Source organism: Pecten maximus, chromosome 2, assembly GCF_902652985.1.
Source record: "Pecten maximus chromosome 2, xPecMax1.1, whole genome shotgun sequence".
Classification (NCBI taxonomy): Eukaryota; Metazoa; Mollusca; class Bivalvia; order Pectinida; family Pectinidae; genus Pecten; species Pecten maximus.
The window spans coordinates 9,189,163-9,205,280 of NC_047016.1; the positions used below are offsets into that span (position 1 = coordinate 9,189,163).

The following is a 16,118-nucleotide window of genomic DNA, read 5'->3' on the forward strand; positions in this document are numbered from 1 at the left end:
CAGTCCATAACAGTTACATTGGTCGGACGGTCCACGGTACCAGGTCATAACAATAATTACATTGGTCGGACGGTCCACGGTACCAGTCTATAACAATAATTACATTGGTCGGACGGTCCACGGGACCAGGCCATAACAATAATTACATTAGTCGGACGGTCCACGGTACCAGGTCATAACAATAATTACATTGGTCGGACGGTCCACGGTACCAGTCCATAACAGTTACATTGGTCGGACGGTCCACGGTACCAGTCCATAACAATAATTACATTGGTCGGACGGTCCACGGTACCAGTCCATAACAGTTACATTGGTCGGACGGTCCATGGGACCAGTCTATAACAGTTACATTGGTCGGACGGTCCACGGTACCAGGTCATAACAATAATTACATTGGTCGGACGGTCCACGGTACCAGTCCATAACAATAATTGCACTGGTCGGACGGTCCACGGTACCAGTCCATAACAATAATTATATTGGTCGGACGGTCCACGGTACCAGTCCATAACAGTTACATTGGTCGGACGGTCCACGGGACCAGGTCATAACAATAATTACATTGGTCGGACGGTCCACGGTACCAGTCCATAACAATAATTATATTGGTCGGACGGTCCACGGTACCAGTCCATAACAGTTACATTGGTCGGACGGTCCACGGTACCAGGTCATAACAACAATTACATTGGTCGGACGGTCCACGGTACCAGTCTATAACAATAATTACATTGGTCGGACGGTCCATGGGACCAGTCTATAACAGTTACATTGGTCGGACGGTCCACGGTACTAGGTCATAACAATAATTACATTGGTCGGACGGTCCACGGTACCAGTCCATAACAGTTACATTGGTCGGACGGTCCACGGTACCAGGTCATAACAATAATTACATTGGTCGGACGGTCCACGGTACCAGTCTATAACAATAATTACATTGGTCGGACGGTCCACGGGACCAGGCCATAACAATAATTACATTGGTCGGACGGTCCACGGTACCAGGTCATAACAATAATTACATTGGTCGGACGGTCCACGGTACCAGTCCATAACAGTTACATTGGTCGGACGGTCCACGGTACCAGGTCATAACAATAATTACATTGGTCGGACGGTCCACGGTACCAGTCCATAACAGTTACACTGGTCGGACGGTCCACGGTACCAGTCCATAACAACAATTACACTGGTCGGACGGTCCACGGTACCAGTCCATAACAACAATTACATTGGTCGGACGGTCCACGGTACCAGGTCATAACAATAATTACATTGGTCGGACGGTCCACGGTACCAGTCCATAACAGTTACATTGGTCGGACGGTCCACGGTACCAGGTCATAACAATAATTACATTGGTCGGACGGTCCACGGTACCAGTCTATAACAATAATTACATTGGTCGGACGGTCCACGGGACCAGGCCATAACAATAATTACATTGGTCGGACGGTCCACGGTACCAGGTCATAACAATAATTACATTGGTCGGACGGTCCACGGTACCAGTCCATAACAGTTACATTGGTCGGACGGTCCACGGTACCAGTCCATAACAATAATTACATTGGTCGGACGGTCCACGGTACCAGTCCATAACAGTTACATTGGTCGGACGGTCCATGGGACCAGTCTATAACAGTTACATTGGTCGGACGGTCCACGGTACCAGGTCATAACAATAATTACATTGGTCGGACGGTCCACGGTACCAGTCCATAACAATAATTGCACTGGTCGGACGGTCCACGGTACCAGTCCATAACAATAATTATATTGGTCGGACGGTCCACGGTACCAGTCCATAACAGTTACATTGGTCGGACGGTCCACGGGACCAGTCCATAACAATAATTACATTGGTCGGTCGGTCCACGGTACCAGTCCATAACAATAATTATATTGGTCGGACGGTCCACGGTACCAGTCCATAACAGTTACATTGGTCGGACGGTCCACGGTACCAGTCTATAACAATAATTACATTGGTCGGACGGTCCACGGTACCAGTCTATAACAATAATTACATTGGTCGGACGGTCCACGGGACCAGTCCATAACAATAATTACATTGGTCGGACGGTCCACGGTACCAGTCTATAACAATAATTACATTGGTCGGACGGTCCACGGTACCAGTCTATAACAATAATTACATTGGTCGGACGGTCCACGGTACCAGTCTATAACAATAATTACATTGGTCGGACGGTCCACGGTACCAGGCCATAACAACAATTACATTGGTCGGACGGTCCACGGTACCAGTCCATAACAACAATTACATTGGTCGGACGGTCCACGGTACCAGTCCATAACAGTTACATTGGTCGGACGGTCCACGGTACCAGGTCATAACAATAATTACATTGGTCGGACGGTCCACGGGACCAGTCCATAACAATAATTACATTGGTCGGACGGTCCACGGTACCAGTCCATAACAACAATTACATTGGTCGGACGGTCCACGGTACCAGTCCATAACAGTTACATTGGTCGGACGGTCCACGGTACCAGGTCATAACAATAATTACATTGGTCGGACGGTCCACGGGACCAGTCCATAACAATAATTACATTGGTCGGACGGTCCACGGGACCAGTCCATAACAATAATTACATTCGTCGGACGGTCCGCGGGACCAGTCCATAACAATAATTACATTGGTCGGACGGTCCACGGTACCAGTCCATAACAGCTATTACATTGGTCGGCGATTGGTTCGTATTTTGCTGTCATATTTTGAAGTTGAAAATTGGAAAAATAATTTTGACACACAATATCTTTACCAATTTATCTTATATTGCTTTTTGTGAATAGATGTGTGGTTGGAGAGCTTTGCTGATGGATTGAATGGAAATGAATAGACACAAATACAAATATATGTAGATACAAAATGTACACATAAATACGAATACATGTAGATACACATAAATACAAATACATGTAGATACACATAAATACAAATACATGTAGATACACATAAATACAAATACATGTAGATACACATAAATACAAGTATAGTGTAGATACACATAAATACAAGTATAGTGTAGATACACATAAATACAAGTATAGTGTAGATACACATAAATACAAATACATGTAGATACACATAAATACAAATACATGTAGATACACATAAATACAAGTATAGTGTAGATACACATAAATACAAATACATGTAGATACACATAAATACAAATACATGTAGATACACATAAATACAATACATTGTACATGTAGATACACATAAATACAAATATAGTGTAGATACACATAAATACAAGTATAGTGTAGATACACATAAATACAAATACATGTAGATACACATAAATACAAATACATGTAGATACACATAAATACAAATACATGTAGATACACATAAATACAAATACATTGTACATGTAGATACACATAAATACAAGTATAGTGTAGATACACATAAATACAAATACATGTAGATACACATAAATACAAATACATGTAGATACACATTAATACAAATACATGTAGATACACATAAATACAAGTATAGTGTAGATACACATAAATACAAGTATAGTGTAGATACACATAAATACAAGTATAGTGTAGATACACATAAATACAAATACATGTAAATACACATTAATACAAATGCATACAAATACAACTTCCCTTGTATTTATTTTATATTTTGCTTACGTATACTCTCCAAACCTTCATTAAATGAACGACACACTTAAATTCATTTCTGGTGGCTACTAATCGATTATTTATTTACCTGAACACGTGGTAAAGATCTATAATTAGCTCATAAAATGAGTAATCAAAGCGTCAGCCCGCTGTACTGCACAGGTCAATCAGGATCAGCGATCCTAAGTGAAAGTAGACAATTAAAGTTTTTAGAGAAGATTCAGAGCTTACACCCGACAAGTGTAAAATTGTAGCTCTTGGATTTCATTGGAGACATGAAGCTATCGTAGGCGTGTTACCAAATAGAGCCTAAGCCGTTTTTCGGCGTATCCACCAAAATAATCGAAGGCACGCTGTTTGCCAGCGGATTGATCCAACACACCACTGTCAGAGCGGACGATATCACTCCGCATACACACGTACACATGTCGACTGCAAGTATGCACTACACCGCCGGACCGATTTAACTTCAATGTTTGTATACAGTGGACTCGTAAAACGTGTATCGCCGATGTCGGATTTATAAATCTGTGTATGTTGAATCCCCGAAAATGGCCTGTCTATCGGAAAAAGTTGTCATTCCGTTTCCAAGTCGGATAGTGGGCTGGCTCAATGTTTGGGGTAAGTTGCTGAAGCTGGAGGACCACTTTTAGTTATTCTTATTACCTGTGTAATTACCTGTGCGTAAAACACCAGGTAATATGTTTTATACTCTGTATATGTATATATAGTCTTCATTGAATAACAAGTTTGAGAATTTATTTCATATTAGTTTTATTAAATTATCTGAGAAATCTCGATCACAAAGCAGGAAGGCTTTATACCTTGGTGTGTGTATGATCTGATGTGACGATGTGTATTGAATGATTAAGTCCCTGTACAATACCGGCAGTGAGTCACATAATATTGGAATCAGAACATTCCTATCTTGTCAAGCCAAATATATATACCATACAAAGTGTTGGAATAATGTCAATTAACTATTGTGGTTAGGGTTTTCAGGGGTATATTACAAGTACAGTACTGTTTATTGAAATCTGTTACGTTTTTTCCTTAAATAGAAATACACTTGAATTATAGTAACGGTTAAGTGTACCTCCTTCACAGTTTTCTGTATAAATGAGTGCTTATTTTACTCACTGCCCAAATTCACTGAGATTATTAATTTTCTTCAAACGTCTTCATCATTACATTGTATGTGAAAAAACTAATATTGAAAAGAAAGTTGTTACAATTTAGGGCCACAAGTGAATATTATAATGTTTGTATACATTCACCCTAGTATAACAGTAGAAATTTTCATTATTTTGTTTTAATATTTGTACACATTCACACTGGTATAACAGTAGAAATTATCATGATTTTATTTTAATATTTGTACACATTCGCCCAGGGGTTACAGTAGAAATTATTATTATTTTGGCATTTTACATTACCTATTAATATCAGAATAAGAATTCCTATTTGATCATGTGATGTTTGAGAGCTTGTATTGCCGCCTCTATGTTTTTATTGTTTTATTATTGATGTAACTTTAATAGCATTGTTTTAGTAAGAATGTTATGTTAAATACTTCCCTAGTCACAGGTATAGTCAACAGTATGATGTCTTAAGTTAAAATCAATAATTAGACAACCTTATCATAGGCAGTTTTGACTCAGAAGCTGTAATCAATACAGGCACAGGTTTGTTGAACCACCGACTAATGCATGCATGTAAAGCGTGTGCATCTCAACAGTGGTGTACGATTACATGCAGCAAATGAAATATGCATGAAATTTGGGAAACAGGAAATTGAGATTTGAAATAATCAAGTCTTGGAGATAATGAAAAGTTGAATTTAAACTTGTAATTTGTTGTGTTAATTATAAGTTTGGTCATACTGATTGGTGCTATTACAGCCAGCTAATTATGATAACATAGCCGAAATGTTTCATAAGAACCAGATTTAACATTTTCTTGTCATTGTAAAACTTATTATATGTCCCTGTTGTAATTTGTTGAAATTCCCATTGTAACTTTGATTTGTTTGATTTCCACCTGTAAGACTGGCTTATCTGTTCCGTTTTTGGCCTGTAAAGTCTAGCTGAGACCACTTTGTAATGTAAATGTCAATGTTTATTTCCTGGTAGCTTTAACAGATAAGACCACTGGTGTTAGAGGGTCACAAATATCTCGGATCACTTTTGTTTTACTGCAATACGTTATATTATCTGAGGTTTTTGTGTGCTGTGTATCTTAAAAGTTTTAGCTTGTGGTTTTATTAGAATACCAATGTACAGGTGATCCGAGGAATGTCTGGTGTACCTGTCCACATTTAAAGTACCTTCTGTTCTGATGGAATGAAATATCAATGTTATTTTACTGAAAACCAAATAGCTATAGATTCCATACTGAATTAACTACTCCGGTCACTGTATACAGGTTCTGATCTGACTGGAGTGTAACTCAATTGTAGTGGTCACTGTATACAGGTTCTGATCTGACTGGAGTGTAACATTTGTAGTGGTCACTGTATACAGGTTCTGATCTGACTGGAGTGTAACATTTGTAGCGGTCACTGTATACAGGTTCTGATCAGACTTGAGTGTAACATTTGTAGTGGTCGCTGTATATAGGTTCTGATCAGACTGGAGTGTAACATTTGTAGCGGTCACTGTATACAGGTTCTGATCAGACTGGAGTGTAACATTTGTAGCGGTCACTGTATACAGGTTCTGATCAGACTGGAGTGTAACATTTGTAGTGGTCGCTGTATACAGGTTCTGATCTGGCTGGAGTGTAACATTTGTAGTGGTTACTGTATACATGCAGCCATACAGGTTCTGATCTGACTGGAGTGTAACATTTGTAGCGGTCACTGTATACAGGTTCTGGTCCGACCAGAGTGTAACATTTGTAGTGGTCACTGTATACAGGTTCTGATCTGACTGGAGTGTAACATTTGTAGTGGTCACTGTATACAGGTTCTGATCTGACTGGAGTGTAATATTTGTAGTGGTCACTGTATACAGGTTCTGATCTGACTGGAGTGTAACATTTGTAGTGGTCACTGTATACAGGTTCTGATCTGACTGGAGTGTAACATTTGTAGTGGTCACTGTATACAGGTTCTGATCTGACTGGAGTGTAACATTTGTAGTGGTCACTGTATACAGGTTCTGATCTGACTGGAGTGTAACATTTGTAGTGGTCACTGTATACAGGTTCTGATCTGACTGGAGTGTAATATTTGTAGTGGTCACTGTAAACAGGTTCTGATCTGACTGGAGTGTAACATTTGTAGTGGTCACTGTATACAGGTTCTGATCTGACTGGAGTGTAACATTTGTAGTGGTCACTGTATACAGGTTCTGATCTGACTGGATTGTAACATTTGTAGTGGTCGCTGTCTACAGGTTCTGGTCTGACCAGAGTGTAACATTTGTAGTGGTCACTGTATACAGGTTCTGATCTGACTGGAGTGTAATATTTGTAGTGGTCACTGTATACAGGTTCTGATCTGACTGGAGTGTAATATTTGTAGTGGTCACTGTATACAGATTCTGATCTGACTAGAGTGTAATATTTGTAGTGGTCACTATATACAGGTTCTGATCAGACTGGAGTGTAACATTTGTAGTGGTCACTGTATACAGGTTCTGATCAGACTGGAGTGTAACATTTGTAGTGGTCACTGTATACAGGTTCTGATCTGACTGGAGTGTAACATTTGTAGTGGTCACTGTATACAGGTTCTGATCTGACTGGAGTGTAATATTTGTAGTGGTCACTGTATACAGGTTCTGATCAGACTGGAGTGTAATATTTGTAGTGGTCGCTGTATACAGGTTCTGATCAGACTGGAGTGTAATATTTGTAGCGGTCACTGTATACAGGTTCTGATCTGACTGGAGTGTAATATTTGTAGCGGTCACTGTATACAGGTTCTGATCAGACTGGAGTGTAATATTTGTAGTGGTCACTGTATACAGGTTCTGATCTGACTGGAGTGTAATATTTGTAGTGGTCGCTGTATACAGGTTCTGATCTGACTGGAGTGTAACATTTGTAGTGGTCACTGTATACAGGTTCTGATCAGACTGGAGTGTAATATTTGTAGTGATCACTGTATACAGGTTCTGATCTGACTGGAGTGTAATATTTGTAGTGGTCACTGTATTCAGGTAGCATACAAGGAGCTTTGCCTTGGGTGTAACATTTGTAGTGGTCACTGTATACAGGTTCTGGTCTGACCAGAGTGTAACATTTGTAGTGGTCGCTGTATACAGGTTCTGATCTGACTGGAGTGTAATATTTGTAGTGGTCACTGTATACAGGTTCTGATCTGACTGGAGTGTAATATTTGTAGTGGTCACTGTATACAGGTTCTGATCAGACTGGAGTGTAACATTTGTAGTGGTCACTGTATACAGGTTCTGATCTGACTGGAGTGTAACATTTGTAGTGGTCACTGTATACAGGTTCTGATCTGACTGGAGTGTAACATTTGTAGTGGTCACTGTATACAGGTTCTGATCAGACTGGAGTGTAACATTTGTAGTGGTCACTGTATACAGGTTCTGATCAGACTGGAGTGTAATATTTGTAGTGGTCACTGTATACAGGTTCTGATCTGACTGGAGTGTAACATTTGTAGTGGTCACTGTATACAGGTTCTGATCTGACTGGAGTGTAATATTTGTAGTGGTCACTGTATACAGGTTCTGATCTGACTGGAGTGTAACATTTGTAGTGGTCACTGTATACAGGTTCTGATCTGACTGGAGTGTAACATTTGTAGTGGTCACTGTATACAGGTTCTGATCTGACTGGATTGTAACATTTGTAGTGGTCGCTGTCTACAGGTTCTGGTCTGACCAGAGTGTAACATTTGTAGTGGTCACTGTATACAGGTTCTGATCTGACTGGAGTGTAATATTTGTAGTGGTCACTGTATACAGGTTCTGATCTGACTGGAGTGTAATATTTGTAGTGGTCACTGTATACAGGTTCTGATCTGACTGGAGTGTAATATTTGTAGTGGTCACTGTATACAGGTTCTGATCAGACTGGAGTGTAACATTTGTAGTGGTCACTGTATACAGGTTCTGATCAGACTGGAGTGTAACATTTGTAGTGGTCACTGTATACAGGTTCTGATCTGACTGGAGTGTAACATTTGTAGTGGTCACTGTATACAGGTTCTGATCTGACTGGAGTGTAACATTTGTAGTGGTCACTGTATACAGGTTCTGATCAGACTGGAGTGTAATATTTGTAGTGGTCGCTGTATACAGGTTCTGATCAGACTGGAGTGTAATATTTGTAGCGGTCACTGTATACAGGTTCTGATCTGACTGGAGTGTAATATTTGTAGCGGTCACTGTATACAGGTTCTGATCAGACTGGAGTGTAATATTTGTAGTGGTCACTGTATACAGGTTCTCATCTGACTGGAGTGTAATATTTGTAGTGGTCGCTGTATACAGGTTCTGATCTGACTGGAGTGTAACATTTGTAGTGGTCACTGTATACAGGTTCTGATCAGACTGGAGTGTAATATTTGTAGTGATCACTGTATACAGGTTCTGATCTGACTGGAGTGTAATATTTGTAGTGGTCACTGTATTCAGGTAGCATACAAGGAGCTTTGCCTTGGGTGTAACATTTGTAGTGGTCACTGTATACAGGTTCTGGTCTGACCAGAGTGTAACATTTGTAGTGGTCGCTGTATACAGGTTCTGATCTGACTGGAGTGTAATATTTGTAGTGGTCACTGTATACAGGTTCTGATCTGACTGGAGTGTAATATTTGTAGTGGTCACTGTATTCAGGTAGCATACAAGGAGCTTTGCCTTGGGTGTAACATTTGTAGTGGTCACTGTATACAGGTTCTGGTCTGACCAGAGTGTAACATTTGTAGTGGTCGCTGTATACAGGTTCTGATCTGACTGGAGTGTAATATTTGTAGTGGTCACTGTATACAGGTTCTGATCTGACTGGAGTGTAATATTTGTAGTGGTCACTGTATACAGGTTCTGATCAGACTGGAGTGTAACATTTGTAGTGGTCACTGTATACAGGTTCTGATATGACTGGAGTGTAACATTTGTAGTGGTCACTGTATACAGGTTCTGATCTGACTGGAGTGTAACATTTGTAGTGGTCACTGTATACAGGTTCTGATCAGACTGGAGTGTAACATTTGTAGTGGTCACTGTATACAGGTTCTGATCAGACTGGAGTGTAACATTTGTAGTGGTCACTGTATACAGGTTCTGATCTGACTGGAGTGTAATATTTGTAGTGGTCACTGTATACAGGTTCTGATCTGACTGGAGTGTAACATTTGTAGTGGTCACTGTATACAGGTTCTGATCAGACTGGAGTGTAATATTTGTAGTGGTCACTGTATACAGGTTCTGATCTGACTGGAGTGTAATATTTGTAGTGGTCACTGTATACAGGTTCTGATCTGACTGGAGTGTAAGATTTGTAGTGGTCACTGTATACAGGTTCTGATCTGACTGGAGTGTAACATTTGTAGTGGTCACTGTATACAGGTTCTGATCAGACTGGAGTGTAACATTTGTAGTGGTCACTGTATACAGGTTCTGATCCGACTGGAGTGTAACATTTGTAGTGGTCACTGTCTACAGGTTCTGGTCTGACCAGAGTGTAACATTTGTAGTGGTCACTATATACAGGTTCTGATCTGACTGGAGTGTAATATTTGTAGTGGTCACTGTATACAGGTTATAATCTGACTGGAGTGTAACCTTTGTAGTGGTCGCAGGTAGCATACAAGGAGCTGGAGTGTAAAGGTCAAAGGTGCTGGTATGCCAGGATCTGGAGTGTAAGGGTCACTGGTGCAGGTATACCAGGATCTGGAGTGTAAGGGTCACTGGTGCAGGTATACCAGGATCTGGAGTGTAAGGGTCACTGGTGCAGGTATACCAGGATATTGAGTGTAAAAGTCACTGATGCTGGTATACCAGGATCTTGATTGTAAAAGTCACAGGTGCAGGTATGCCAGGATCTGGAGTGGAAGGGTCACTGGTGCAGGTATACCAGGATATTGAGTGTAAAGGTCACTGGTGCAGGTATACCAGGATCTAAGTGTAAAAGTCACTGGTGCTGGTATACCAGGATATTGAGTGTAAAAGTCACGGGTGCTGGTATACCAGGATATTGAGTGTAAAGGTCACGGGTGCTGGTATACCAGGATATTGAGTGTAAAAGTCACAGGTGCTGGTATACCAGGATATTGAGTGTAAAAGTCACGGGTGCTGGTATAATAAGGTGAGAACTTGTCTCTTAGTCACTTCTGTGTCAGGGGAGTAAAAGATCAATAGATTGGTCTGAGCTGTCAGAGGATCACACTAACTTCCCAAATTGTTTACTTCACCAAGAGAACTCTTCAAGTGAAAAAGGTTCATGCATGAGTCTCGCACCCACCTACTTAGTATTTATGTCAATTCGCTCCTGCATTAAAACTCCATTTTATTAAGAAATCTGGAAAATTGGTCGTGCTAAATCAATAGCATGCTGATACGCTGTGCTGATATTCCAAGAAATCTAGATTGGTTAATTGTGATTCTGCTCCAAAATTGACAAAATCTTATCTCTTCCTTAACTGGAAGCATGCAGATTTTTCAAAGCAGAAAAGTATTCACTTTCTGAAAAATAGATAGATTTTCTTAATGGTTTTTAAATCCCATTCTAGGCTTGAACTGAGACACTAGGAGAATAAAAGTCTGGAATAGAATTGAGAGAGTTTAGGAGTGGTACATTAGTAGTAAGGGGTACTGGTGAACCTTTGGAGGACAGAGATGATGTTTTCTGTTATGATTGCTATCAGGTGTGTCTGATTAATGGAGACTATTGTGGTATGACACCAATCCTGGCCCACATCAGATAGCACCAAACCATCAGACTACAACAGTTGTATATATAGGCATGGCAGAACTTGGAGAGATGAGTAGAGGGAATTAAGCCACAGGCATTTGTATTTACATGATGCATTACAGAACTTCAATTCATGACGAAGTGTTTTTTTCATTTTGATAACAACAACAAAAAAAACAAATTTGTTACAATTCATTGAACTTACCGGGTATGCGTTTGAAGGTATTACTTTTACATGAGAATTTCCCTTGTATGTGGGGAATATATTTGGATTATCTCTGATGTTTGTGATGAATTGCAGCCAATTACTGCCAGTAGCAATGTAATCTTCTCTAATCGATGATTTGAAATCTAATGTCTTACTGCCGAAGCATATGACAATTTCCCAATAGAATTTAACAAAGTACAAATCTGAGATTGTTATGCCAAGTGGGACCTAGACTATTCAATCAAGTCAAAGTAAGTAAGATTGGATATATGTACAGTTGTATATGAATAATAATAAAAAATGTTTATCCCTTCACCAGTCTTCAACAGAAACACTGCTTGGACTAAGTACACCCCCCTTCTCCTATACAATCCCTGAATGATTTATGTGACTTATTTTACCATTCTTGTAGAGGTCATTGCTATTTACATCAATTGATCAGTATATATGGTATAAACACTGGGTTATTAATCATCGATGTAGAGTGATGTCAGTGTGGCTTCCCATCAGGAAATTAATCTGTCTGTAGTATATTACAATACATGTGACTTTGTCCGTGACTATTGATACAGTGTATATTGTCTTTGTGTCGTTATAATACTGATCTGATTGTCCTACTATCCAGCAACCATATTTAGCTTTTCCAATATATCCTGCCACCATGAATATATTGTTATTCCACTATATCATTCTTAAACAATAATATAGATGTTTATTCCACTAATCTGCTACCACTATAATCTGATTGTCCCCACTGAACTGGATTTCCCACTATCTAGCCGCAACTATTTTGATTGCCCAAATATCCAGTCACCACTAATCTGACAGTCCCACTATCTAGTCACCACTAAACTGGTTATGTCACTATACAATCACCAATAATCTGGCTCCCCCAATATTCAGTCACAACTAATTTGCTTTTGCCACTTTCCAGCCACCACTAATCAGATTAGGCCATCATCGATCCAGTCACCATGCACTAATTTGGTTGTGCCACTTATCAGCCACCACCAATCTGGTTATGCCACTATCCAGCCACCACTAAACCAGTTATGCCACTATCCATGGCCAGCCACCACTAATTTGGTTTTGCCATCATCCAGTCACCACTAATCTGGTTATGCCACTATCCAGCCACCACTAATAGTAGTAATATGCATGGTTATGCCACTATCCAGCCACCACTAATCTGGCTATGCCACTATCCAGCAACCACTAATCTGGATATGCCACTAACCAGCCACCACTAATCTGGTTATGCCACTAACCAGCAACCACTAATCTGGTTATGCCACTAACTAGCCACCACTAATCTGGTTATGCCACTAACTAGCCACCACTTATCTGGTAATTATATGCCACTATCCAGCCACCACTAATCAGATTGTACCATTACGCTTTTCTCTGGTTGTCCCCTTTATCCAGTTTCTGTTTCACATGACTGTCCAAGAAATCTTAGACATTGCTATAGCCTTTCCTCTCCTCGTTCCCCCTTTCCCCCCTTTGCCCATGCTATATCCACACTTTCAACATCAACAGACTAGCTGTTAATGCACCATACTATTTTTCTGGTCCTTATCATGACCTTTAATTATCTTTGCCCCAAGGAAAGATAATTGACAAATTCTTGAAGGTAATTACTGGTTCCAAAATAAATGTTTGTGATTAAGTTATTACAGTATAACTACTTAATATCAAAGCTGATCCTTCTGACCATGACACTGGGTCCCTAAATCAATTAGACAACATACAACCTGATAATAAGCCATATAACTTTGAGGTTGGCAGACAACAAGATTTATATGTACAGAATCCAGGACAGACCTAGAGCAGTGTCACAGAGGTTCAAGAGAATGTAGTATTGGACATAATTAAACAGTATGCATAGTATCCTTGACAATTGATATGTCAGTCTTCACACAAAATTTGTCTGGGTTGCACAATGAAACTTTATGTTGGTCTGGAAAAAATCTTATATTTAACAGATTTATAAAGGTGAGGAAGAGGAAAAACACAACTGCCACTTGGTATAGAAAACGTCAGATATTTCACAGAGAAATAGCTCTGAGCCTTAGATATTTCACAGAGAAATAGCTCTGGGCCTTAGATATAACAAGGGAAATAGCACTGAACCTCAGATATAACACAGGGAAATAGCACTGAACATTAGTTATAACACAGGGAAATAGCACTGAACCTCAGATATAACACAGGGAAATAGCACTGAACCTTAGTTATAACACAGGGAAATAGCACTGGACCTTAGTTATAACACAGGGAAATATCTCTGAACCTCAGATATAACACAGGGAAATAGCACTGAACCTCAGATATAACACAGGGAAATAGCACTGAACATTAGTTATAACACAGGGAAATAGCACTGAACCTCAGATATAACACAGGGAAATAGCACTGAACCTCAGATATAACACAGGGAAATAGCACTGGACCTTAGTTATAACACAGGGAAGTAGCACTGAACCTCAGATATATAACACAGGGAAGTAGCACTGAACCTCAGATATAACACAGGGAAATAGCACTGAACCTTAGTTATAACACAGGGAAATAGCACTGAACCTCAGATATAACACAGAGAAATAGCACTGAACCTCAGATATAACACAGGGAAATAACACTGAACCTCAGATATAACACAGGGAAATAGCACTGAACCTCAGATATAACACAGGGAAATAGCACTGGACCTTAGTTATAACACAGGGAAATAGCACTGAACCTCAGATATAACACAGGGAAATAGCACTGAACCTCAGATATAACACAGGGAAATAGCACTGAACCTCAGATATAACACAGGGAAATATCTCTGAACCTCAGATATAACACAAGGAAATAGCACTGGACCTTAGTTATAACACAGGGAAATGACACTGAACCTCAGATATAACACAGGGAAATATCTCTGAACCTCAGATATAACACAAGGAAATAGCACTGGACCTTAGTTATAACACAGGGAAATGACACTGAACCTCAGATATAACACAGGGAAATAGCACTGAACCTTAGTTATAACACAGGGAAATAGCACTGAACCTTAGTTATAACACAGGGAAATAGCACTGAACCTTAGATATAACACAGGGAAATAGCATTGAACCTCAGATGTAACACAGGGAAATAGCACTGAACCTCAGATATAACACAGAGAAATAGCACTGAACCTCAGATATAACACAAGGAAATAGCACTGAACCTCAGATATAACACAAGGAAATAGCACTGAACCTCAGATATAACACAAGGAAATAGCACTGGACCTTAGTTATAACACAGGGAAATAACACTGAACCTCAGATATAACACAGGGAAATATCTCTGAACCTCAGATATAACACAGGGAAATAACACTGAACCTCAGATATAACACAAGGAAATAGCACTGGACCTTAGTTATAAGACACATAAAACCACGGATAATGTAGTTGCCTACAGGATTAAAATTTTCTGCAGAGTTAGGGATCTTAGACATAATAAAGTCCTACATCATTTAGCATTACTCTGCCATATACATTGTAGCTTTGTCTGGTGGTCTGTGCTGGCATCATATTAGATATGTCCTCATGATGTTAATTAAAATGGCTTTGATAGTGGTAACACAAATTACAGTGTTTAAGTTTGTTTTTTATAGAAATTCCATGTAGTGAGTCAAAATCTAGAATATTGGAATCCAGATGAAGAAGCTGCACTGTAGACAACAAAGTGTGAGCCAGCAGATGTGGTATGTCTATATTAGGCATGACTATCGCATCATCTGGTTAATAAAGATCATGCAGTGGTCATTTGATAGCTGTATTCCTGACAGGTCATTAAAACTGGACACCAAAGTTGTGACCAAACTACTAGCTAGTTAATCAGTTCCGCCCAACAGATCTGGTTCTACGCCCCCTTCTCTCACCTGTCTGGCCTGCAGGGGTCATATATGTCATGCTGTCAAATTACCGGTGTGGTGTATACCTGAGATCAAACATGATGGTGATTATCATTGCAGGTTAATGATCAAAGATTGGGACTTGTTGTTATAAAGCTTTAAATGTCATGTAGGCTGTAGGTAACATGTGGTCAGCAGCCTGTATAGTCTAATATAAAACACATAAATAGGTAGGTATACCAACACCTAATACAGGTAGAAAAAAAAATAGGTAGGTATACCAACACCTAATACAGGTAGAAAAAAAAATAGGTAGGTATATACCAACACCTAATACAGGTAGAAAAAAAAATAGGTAGGTATATACCAACACCTAATACAGGTAGAAAAAAAAATAGGTAGGTATACCAACACCTAATACAGGTAGAAAA

General features: G+C 39.7%; 1 protein-coding gene across 5 annotated transcripts in view; it reads left to right on the forward strand.

Moving 5' to 3' along the window:
* The first annotated feature begins 4,178 nt into the window (after nt 1-4,178).
* The window catches only part of LOC117316602 (disabled homolog 2-interacting protein-like), a 272,191-nt gene continuing 260,251 nt past the window's right edge, over nt 4,179-16,118 (forward strand). For 4 of the 5 annotated variants that reach the window (XM_033871268.1, XM_033871278.1, XM_033871294.1 and 1 more), the window contains exon 1: nt 4,186-4,312. In XM_033871268.1, the coding sequence (XP_033727159.1) occupies nt 4,243-4,312 (70 nt within the window). In that variant the 5' untranslated portion in view covers nt 4,186-4,242. Of the gene's footprint in view, nt 4,313-16,118 lie in introns of all 5 variants that reach the window. The other variant, XM_033871308.1, reaches the window with a different exon arrangement.